The sequence below is a fragment of the Glycine max genome, chromosome 8 (assembly GCF_000004515.6).
Source record: "Glycine max cultivar Williams 82 chromosome 8, Glycine_max_v4.0, whole genome shotgun sequence".
In the NCBI taxonomy this organism is placed as follows: Eukaryota; Viridiplantae; Streptophyta; class Magnoliopsida; order Fabales; family Fabaceae; genus Glycine; species Glycine max.
In genome coordinates, this window is record NC_038244.2 from 43,893,749 (window position 1) to 43,904,785 (window position 11,037).

At 33.1% G+C, this 11,037-nt stretch overlaps 1 protein-coding gene across 1 annotated transcript; it reads right to left on the bottom strand.

Moving 5' to 3' along the window:
• Positions 1-652: 652 nt before the first annotated feature.
• F6H3 (flavonoid 6-hydroxylase) lies at positions 653-3,887 on the bottom strand. The gene is given in 3 exon segments (XM_014779435.3): positions 653-1,410; positions 2,262-3,112; positions 3,115-3,887. Coding segments are annotated over 3 exon segments (1,494 nt in total). The 5' UTR covers positions 3,143-3,887; the 3' UTR covers positions 653-795.
• Between the last annotated feature and the right edge of the window lie 7,150 nt (positions 3,888-11,037).

Genomic DNA, 11,037 nt, shown 5'->3' on the forward strand with positions numbered 1-11,037 from the left:
CTTTCTTATAACCAACAAGTAGTTACTATTAACCTGCTATATAAGCAAGGTTCCTCCTGTAATCAATAGAGAAGTGAATAAGCAATTCAATTCATTTTTCTGTAAAAGTGTAATAGTTAACAACTATTTCTTATATCCTTGCCATCCAATTTTATTTGGATACATAGGAAATAAAGAACAAACAAAACAACTATAATCCTTGTCATCCATTTTAATAAAATAAAATCGCTTTCAACAAGTGTACAAATATCTCACAAAAAAAAGTAAACAAATGTAAATCATTAGAAAATATGTTTATATAAATATATAATAAAATTATTTTATATTATCAATATATAATTTAATTCCCTCTTATTATTATAAGTTATACTTATGTACGATATGTGATATATATTTGATGGAAATGATGGTGGATTAACTTGTGAATTTCCTCTTGAAAAAGTTGTGTATTTCATGAGTAATTTTAATATTTCAGACTTCTTTAAAAATAAAAAACCAATCTAATAATTTTTTACAATCTAAATCAAAATAAATTAAATTGGATTGAATTTTATTTTAAAGTTAAATTAATTAGATGATCATTGAAGAAAATTAAAATAATTGGATCAAACAATTTTTTCCCTCCAAACCGATCTGTCAACGCCCCTGTCATGATATCCAAATATACACTTTTCTTTATTTTAACTCAGTAAAGAAACATGCTGATCAAACATTAATACAAATATACAATAGATATCAAGTTTTCTTTATTCTCAATTCTTTTATTTTTACTAATTACTGTAGAGCTTGTGTAGGCTAAGGATGGAAAGTGATAGGAATGAGGCACAAGTCATCTTTTCTACGAGCTGATACTCCAAGAGCTTCAGTCATGTCCAAATCTTCATTCTTCATTCCATTGGGAAGTTTCCAATCAAAATGATACATTAGAAATGCAAGTGGAAGCTCAACATTGGTCAAGCCAAATGTGAGGCCAGGGCATATTCTTCTTCCAGCACCAAATGGTATGTACTCAAAACTATTTCCTTTGTAGTCGACAGAACTTCCAATGAACCTTTCAGGATAAAACCTCTCAGCTTCACTCCAATGGTTTGGATCTCTTCCAATTGCCCAAGCATTGACTATGACCTTGCTTTTGATTGGTATGTGATAACCATTGATCTCACAATCTTGTCCACATTGTCTTGGAAGCAAAAGGGGACCAGGAGGGTACAGTCTCAATGTCTCTTTCACAACAGATTTCAAATATTTTAGATTCTCCATGTCACTTTCATTGGGGTGTCCTACTTTACCACCAAACACATCTCTTAACTCAGCATGTATCTTCTTCGTTACTCTTGGATTTTTTATCATCTCTGCCATTGCCCATGTTATGGTAGTAGATGATGTCTGAGTTCCACCTCCAAACATATCCTTCAAAATCATGACATCAAGATGTTGCCATATATGAATTTTATGTATAGGAAAATTTGAAGGAATACCAACATGCATTGCAAGTTAATTTGCAGTGGAAGAAATACACAAGGAAATAAAATCAAACCCAAATAATAGCAGAATCCACCAATAAGTGTAAGTAATTAGTCCAATACAAGTGGGCAGCATAGGACTTACTGACTTACTGTAAGTTAGAGATGTAAACCTAGTATACAGAAAGATCATTATACAAAACTTTGTGCTTTGGAAGTTGAAAATATATTTCAGGTTTGCTTGTTCTGTTCCAAGTGTAAATTGATGTAAAGTGTAGGTGGCTAAGGTTCTGTTTGGATAAACTTCTTTATAAGGATTCATAAGATAAAATAAGAAGACAAAATGAAATAAACTTCTTCCATAATCTAAAAATAGCTTATATGCATAAGTTAAAATCAACATTTTGGAGACACTAATATGAGAGAACTTCTACAAATTAGATTTTTCAAAGCTCATTTTAGCCTACAAGAGAAAGTTAGTTTATTTTTCCTTTTTATTTTCTTTTCCTATAAGTACTTATTGATAAGACTTGTTATTCTATTCTTATTTGGAATTGCTATACTAGTGTCAAGTGGCGACTTAGTTTTGCTTCTTAATAATTTACATCTTTGTGATGATAAATTTTCTCAATACAATGTAAAAGTTAACTAACACTTTTCAGAAGTTATTAGCACACAACAGCAAGTTAATAAAAAGTAAGGAAACAACAAGCTATTGGTTTACCATAAGGAAGATGTGAATTGTTCATTACTTTCTACTAAGCAGATAACACTGATGGAAAACGTCAATACTCTTACCAAAATCACAGCCTTGATACTATTGTCACTTAAGCCAAACTCCTCCTTCATGAGCACGTCTACAAGATCATCCGCCACTTCTTCACCCTGGCCTTGTGTGGCACTTGACTTAGCCTCTCTATGTTCATTGATGATGCTTTGCATTATCCGGTCGGCTTGTTGATGATACTTCTCAAGCTTAGGCTTCAGCCCTGAGATGTGTTGAAGCCATTCAGCAGAAGGGTACAAATCTCCCAAGTCAAAACCTCCAGCAGCCTCTGTGCCTTCCCTTACAGATGATATGAATTTTTGATGGTCCCTACACTTGTTTCCAAGGGCTGTCCTTGAAACAATTGTAGATACTGTTGTAAGCACTTCTTTGGTGAGATTGATGGCTGACCCTTCTTTTGATGCAATCCTTTTGATGAAATTAGTGAGCTCTTCCCCTCGGATTGGTTGGAAAGATTGGACGCATTTTGAGCTTAATAGCTCCGATGTACAAATCTTCCTTAGCCATCTCCAATAATCACCATAAGGTGCAAAAGACATACCCTTAGAATCATAAGACATTATCTTTGAAGCTAGTATTGGAGGCCTTGATGAAAAGATGAGATCATGGGTGTTTAACACCTCTTTAGCATACTCAGGGGATGAAACCACAATGGTAGAAACCTCTCCAAGCTTCAGATGCATCAAGGGTCCATATTTTGCTGATAAATCTCTTAGCCGACAATGGGGAAGGGAGCCAACAATGTTGAGTATGTTCCCTATGATAGGTAGCTTCCATGGCCCTGGTGGTAAATTTGGAGTTGAGGCAGATTTCTTTTTCATTATTTTGTGTGCCATAAACATAAAAATGAAAATGGAAAAATGGATGTGAAGTAAATGGTTTGAAGATTCATGGTGGAAACAGAACGCCTTCAGTTTTACTGATGAAACTGTTTTTGCTACTCTTATAGATTGTAGAACCTTCGTCATCAATTATTGGGCATTAGTAATCTCCTGATTACAATATATTATGCATTTTGATGATGTATTGGATGAAAGCAACACCAATTCAAAATGGACAAGGATGTTAGCATAGCCAAAAACTAGAAACAAAGATATATATTTCTATGTACAAGATAGTGGTTGAGGTAGTACATCAAGAAACAAACATTTAGTTTTAAAAACTCCATAGCAAAATCGTACTGCTTAGAAAATTGCAGAACTTGTGATAGTTATTAAATTTTAGAGCAATCCTTCTCATAAATTTTAGACAGATTACATTGAGATCCGCTGAATTTAGGCTCAATTACAATCAATACCCCTTAGCGACTGAAAACTCCCTTGATTGACTGATACACATTACACCTGTATCCTTCTTAGCAGTAATGATACACTCTTACGTGACATACCACATAAGTCATGTTCTAAATTTATAATAGATTTCACTATAGAGGCTTACAAACTAACTATTTAGTATTTACATTGTTGAGACTAATTTAAAAATAATATAAATTAAATGTAATGTACCCTAAAAATTATAAATAGAAGAGTATCACATTTACAGTCTTTCTGATCCTCCTTAAGAAAATGTAAGCAAATGACGTGGCATCAAAGTTAATTAACATTAGGATAAAAAAAAGCTTTTAAACTACGCATTAGTCACACAGTTTTAATTATCTGTTAGAGCCAAGCATAGCAAAACAAAGCTTTATTTCAGTTGACAGTAGAAGGCTTCATAAAAGTTAACTTTGATGCTTCTGTAAGACAAGGCGTAGGCACCAGAATGGGCATGATATATCGTGATCATAAGGGAGAAGTTTTAGCTGCTGCCACAAATTTTATACCAACCTGTTTTGATCGAACAGTTGCTGAAGCGCTCACTTTTTGTTGGAGCATAACAACAGCTGCTCATTTGGCATTATCACAGACACACTTTTTTTTTTGGTGAAATAGGTATCCCTCTGTCGAAAGCCAAAAACTAATCCTCCGAAATACTGAGATCCATTTAAGAGATTGATATCTCACAATATATGTTTTTTCATATGCACTGGTCAGGGATTGAACCCATGATCACATGCTTAAGGGACAAAGTTATCTACCAACCATGCCATACCATGTTGGTACCACAGACACTCTTTGAAACAGACTGCCAGAAACTGCATGTATTGTGGCAGACCAGGAATAGGCATGATAGATCTTATTCTTATGTGGCTCAGATTCTAAGAGATTGCATGTCTTTAAGGCAAAGAGGAAGGTTTTAAAAAATGGTCTGCAGTTGTGATTTGGGCTGCAACATCAAGGTTATTGTCTGTGACCATAATTGGGACTGCATTGGCTGCATTTGTTTGTAGTTTGCCACGATATCAACAAAAATGAAACCGCAACGCAACCGTGACCTTGCATAGTGGTAATTTAGTTGCAGACAGATTAATTAGCTGCACTAGCTTTTGATTTGAAGGAACACGTCTGGATTGAGGAGACCCCTCACCAGGTGTTAGCCTTTATGCAGTCAGATGTAATTTCCTCTCAAGGCGTTTTGCCTCTTTGATAAAAATTACATCTTACCTCAAAAAACCTCAGTTGTTACATTCTTTATTATTCATAATAATCATTTTTGTTTTTGGATACTGTTCAATGTATTTTATTCTAAAAACAAATAATCATTTTTGTTTTTGGATACTGTTCAATGTATTTTATTCTAAAAACAAATAATCATTTTGGTGCCTTTGTAATCAGACAGAAACAGAGGAAACCACAAAGGAAATGAAATGAAGACTTGTTATGAAAGAGAAAAAAGGGCTTGGTCTTCAGACGATGTGAACTATGTTCAAGTCAATGGAGAAGGAAACTGAAGAGACTTTTCCAAAAAAAAAATTATTATTTTTCTGATTAACTGAAAGCCTGAACTTAATTGTCATTCCATTTGAAATTCTTTTTATTGTTTTTCTGATTTTTCATTTTATTTTGTTTGCCTTGTATATGTAGGCTTAAAATGATGTGGTGAGACTTGCAAACACCAATGGTTTAACTATAAGCCCGCCATCCATCCATAGATGAAACATTTCTTTGAAAGATTTTTTCTTCCCTGTACTTTTTTTTTTTTTTTTTTTTGCTTTTTAAAACTAGGCATCCTTTGTAATCCAATAACTTGTCCTTTATCCCCCGAGGTAAAGGTTCATGCATTTTAAGTTAGTTTTCTCTAAAATAAACTAATCTAAACATAGATATAATTTTAAGATATCTAATTTTACTAACCTTTGTAATGCTCTAGCATATACTTCTTTTGGAGCTTAATGGTAAGAGCAACTTTAAAAGGCTAAATAGCCTATAAAGACAAGAATTTTTGCATTTCTCTTTCATACAATACATGGACTTGTGTTCTCTTTCTAAAGATATTGTTTTTCTTTTCCTCTCTATCAATAAGAACAGTTTTATATTAATAATGAGGTACAAATTATTTAAAGTTATATCTGAATGCAAACTCACAGGAAGATCATGTTATCTTTTCAAATGTTTTCTCGTTCAGACTTATAATTTGTTTTCCTATATTATTGCATCATATCCATGAGAAGTGTCAAGATTGGAAGGGATGATGAATATTTACATGTATAGTATACAAATATTGCTGATATGGAATCTTTAAGCGAATATGCATAACAATAGAGTTTGACATTTTATACATTTGATAATATAAATTTTAATTTTTTTTATAATATGAATGTTATCGTTTCGTGTGTTTTCTCTTCCAGGTTTGTAATTTATCTTATATATATATACATATTATTGCATATCTATAAAAAATATCAAGATTGGGAGAGAGGATGAATATTTACATGTGTAGTATATAGATATTGCTGATATTGAATCTTGAAGCCAATATACAAGATAATGAAGTTTGATTTATACATTTTATAATAAAAATTTTATTTTTAAGAGATCAAGTAGCCGCACGATCGTGCAGGTTTATGCCTTGCTGGTTTAGATTGCACACCATAAATACAGATATTTTTTCTGCTTTGATTCTTGAGCTATGAATTAAGAGCCAAATATTAGTTGTTTAGACACAATAACTACCAGAAGTACAGTAGGTATGGTCATAGAAAAATGTAGGAATTTGTATCATATATAGGGAAGAGGGAAACAGATCATACTTCAAGGAAATTAGATAAGAGTGAGACAGTTGATGTAGACGTTGGGAATCCAATTTGATGGTATGACCTATGCAGTCCCTGTAGACAGCAAAAAGTTCATTAAAAACAGAAGCCTCAGTAACCCACAAGCATTGATGAAAGAACCAAATTTGGACACAACAATTTCAGATAGTTTCTGTAGTAAAATTAATTGACTATATGGCATTGGCTATAGGTAGCTGTAACAAATCAGAAGAATTTTAAGTAAATAAGGCTTGTATGCAGAAGGACAACAGTGACTGCATGTTTGAAAACATCCTTATCCATGGAAATGAAGGGTGAATTCTGAATATGAAGTTACAACCACAAAAAAATGTTCTATTTTACATTTTCCAAATAGCTTTACACATAAATCCCTCAGTTCACAAAATTAAACTATAGCTCGGATAATAACCCAAGAGAAGCCAATCCATAAGAAATAAAGATCACCATTGATTATTTACAATGAGTAGCAAATGATTAACCAGTTTATTCTCATGCACACATAAAAAAGCATTATTAAGCCATGATATGATTCTTTTTTCAGCAAGTCCTTTACTAAAAAAATTTAAATAACTGGCATTCATTTCATTGCATGATTTTCTAGTTTTTCTTTTAAAAAAATGCTGAACAGCCTAAAGCTAAAACACAAAATTAAAAGACTGATAGTTATACTAGAAAACTGATCCACTTTTGGATGATGTGAAGTAAAAGGCTCTACTTCAAGGAATTTAACATACACGCAGAGTTCTGGTTTCAGGAGAAATGCAGAGAGATGCACCAACTCTATGGAATGTCCTTCTGTTAGGAAGCAGTGGGATTCTATTGTTCCATTCAAGCACAGTGAATATTGGAATTGGAAGGTTGAGTGTATTAATTACATAGAAAGAAATCAAACTAACAAGTAGAAATGTCAAAAATAGACATCAGAAGTTCAGTTCAAATTCAAACATCTTTAAAATTATAAATGTTTCTGTTTGTCATTCTTTACTCTTTATTATCAGAAAAATTCATCACATTCTGAAATGGCAATAAAAAAAATATTCCTTAAACAAAAGCTATCATGTATGAAAGGCTTCATGTAACAGCCGTAACTTTCCGTAACTTTTAATAAGTAATTAAGAAATTAATAAATTAATAAATAAGTAAAAAAAAATTATTAGGTCATAAATTCCCATAAGCCAAATGTTAACCTATAGCAATTTTTTAAAAAACATATTTTGTTCATTTCTTCTTTTCTAACGCACAAGAACCCTAACAAAGCAATTAGAGGAGGAGCTCTAGAGAGCATCAGAGACGCCACAATTGCTAACAGAGAACATTTAAGCGACTACATCAAGGTAAGGGATGAGTTACTCACGCCTGGGGATTAGAATGAACATGTGTAGGGATCCCTAGAGGATCAATTTTTGGGTTATTTTGGGGTGTTTATGAAGTTTAATTATGTTTTCATGTTTAATCGCGGATTGAGTGTGTTTGGTGAACCAATTGGTGTTCTGTTGTGAGTTTGTTGTAGAATTGATGTGTTCCTGTGTTAGGTGTGTACATTAGGAATTAGAATTCTTTATAATTAGCATAAAAATGTGTGGTGGTGATTTTGTTTATACCAGATATGTTGACCTTTCAATCTTGTTCTTTTTATTTTTTTTTTATTTTTTTCACACCGCAGTGTATACGTGTACATATATATTAATATTGTTTTTTTTACAAACTTTATATTTTATTTCACGTGGGTGATTTCTCGTCATGAAATTCATATGTGTAGGGATTGATGGATAATTGAATTGGCTAAAATCATTTAAAGAAATTAACTAAAGTTGTATTCACATTGTAATTAGGCATTTTTTTAATGTTGGTAACTTAGTTGAAATATATTTAGAATATAGGTATACATGTTGTTCATATAAAACAATATGAGTATATATTTTATTGTTATATATAATTTGTATTTACTTAATGATATATTTGATATTATTGTGATTATTTTATATTAATATATATTTAATATTTTTTATATGTTATATATATATATATATATATATATATATATATTGAATATAATATACTTATATATATATTTTACGTGTACTTTATAGTTATTTGTTTATAAGCCTTGAAGTTAAATATTGTATGTTATTATTATTACAATGCATTGTTATTTAATTGTTGAGTATATTTTGTAATTAGTTAAAGTGTGAAATGTTAAATTCTAGACATGAAATATGGTTGTGAATGAGTGTGAGATTGATATTTGTAGTGATATTACTTGTCATGTGAGTTATGAGTTATACAGTAACCCGACCAGTGTTTACCTTGAGAGAACTTTTATGCGCAGTGTTAAAGGAAATTGTAGGATTCCTAATTAGGATCCTGAAGGGTTAAACTATAACGCAATTTGTTAAATATGTTTGAAATGTAAGAGTGAGGTCGTGGGTATTATATAACTCATAAACAGTGTCTGGGTGCAAAAAAAAAATTTTAGGGGTTGGACCTGAATCAGGAAGGTGAGGCCCAAACGGATTCTTCGGAGTCTAAGCCTTAGGGGTAAAGATACTCGGTTTGAGCCATGTGGTTGGGGCATTCTCGCAAAACAAAGTAACCCTAACTGGTCACCTCATGATGTTACTTAGTGAGAGTGACCGAGTATACCCATTGTGTGGTGTGCTTTGTCATGTACTCCTAAGCGCCCCAGTGTTGTTTTTCACTGACATAGTAGCACATTACATATAGGCTTGAGTCTTAGTATAATTGTTGCATAACACTTTGTTTGAATTTCATTGAGTTAACAATTGTGGTTGATGTTATTTTATGGAGTGTGTAAACTTGAATGGGTGTGAATAATGTGTGCGATTTTGTGCAGTAATGTTATTTATATAAATTCAGCTTTAAGTATTATATGTTTCCCATGTTCTAATGTTTTGTTATATACGAATGTGATATGTAACATCCCAATTTTTCGTAAATAAATTTAAAAAGCTTTTTAGAAAATAAATAAATAAATAAATAAATATAGAGCAAATAATAGGCTGAATACCCTAGGTATAAATAGTTATGTTAAGTCAGCTGCCTCTTTTTGGCCTCATTTTCGTTTTTCCCCTTCTCCTCTCAAAACCCTTTCTTTTTCCCGCAGTCCATCAAACCAGTCTCCGAAAAACGACGATCTCGAACCCGTTCACCGTTGGATCGTTGTGAAATTTGAGTATCATGTTCGCAACACAATTCCGAGCATTCTCACCGTTGGGAATTTCGATATCATGTCTGAACTGAGAGAAATACCCTTCGCATTGTAGCCTTTTTCTTTCCCGCAGAAACCCAGAGCTGTCTTGGTAAAACTACGATCCCGGTTTCGTTAACCGTTGGATTATTTTGAAATTTGGATATGTTGTTCGAAATTCAATTCCGCACGCTTCCACCGTTGGGATTTGCGAGATAATATTCGTGGATGGAGAAAAAGGAATCGCATGAAGACAGCACAAGTGGAGGTTTCAATCTCTTCTCCGTCTCTCTGACGTTTGGGAATTCTATCGGAGCAGTCGGATGAATAATTGAAAGAATTTCCGGGAACCGCTAGAGATGTTGCTATCGCTGGCTGAAGACACGTGAGCCCGCTTAGAGGTAAGGGATGAGTTATTCACAGTTGGGGATTAGTGAGAACATGTGTAGGGATCCTTAGAGGATTAAATTGGGGTTTTATTTTGAGATGTTTATTAAATTGCAATTTTTCCTTTATGATTATAAATAAAATATTGATGTCCTAATGAAAATTGCTTGATAAATTGTGCTCTTGATATTTGTATATTTCGACCTATGATTTTGATATAATTGTGTAATATTAGTTAAGGGGTTTTAGTCCTAATGTTGTGATAGTGTTTTATATAAATTGTTATATTGAGGATATAAAATGATGATTCAAATTGTGAGTATGTGATGAATTGTAGAAGAATATGTTGCTTTGAGATTATAATATTGTTATTGAGATTGAGTATAAGTGTAAAGTTGAACATGTGTTAATTTGTGAGATACGTGTAAACATGTGATGGTGGATTGTCACACTATGAGAAGTGAAATTGTGAATGAGTTCTAGTTGTGGATAAGTGTGTAGTTAACACTTGATGTGAAATTACTTGTGTTGTAAGCTATGAATTGTACAATAACCCCCGACCAGTGTTATCTTGAGAAAAGTGTTGATGCGCAGTGTTAAAGAGAAAATGTAGGTTTCCTATTTAGGAGCCAGTGTTAAATCATAGTGCGATTGTGTTGAACGTGTTTAAAACACGAGTGTAAGATCGTGGGTATTGTATAATTCATGAGCAGTGTCTGCATGCAAAAATTATTTTAGGGGTTGGACCTGAATCAGGAGGAAGAGGCCCTGACGGACTCTTCGGAGTGTAGGCCTTGGGGGTCACCGGGTTTGAGTGCTCCTTTAAGCCTATGCTGATCTCATATGGTTGGAGCATTCTCGCAAAACATCGTGACCCTGACTGGTCTCCCTATGATCTTACTTAGTGAGAGTGACCTGACAAACCCATTGTGTGGTGTGTCTTGTTATGTACTCTTAAGCGCCCCAGGGTGGTTTTTCACTGACATGGTACCACATTGCATATAGGCTTGAGTCTTAGCATAACTGTCGCATACGCTTG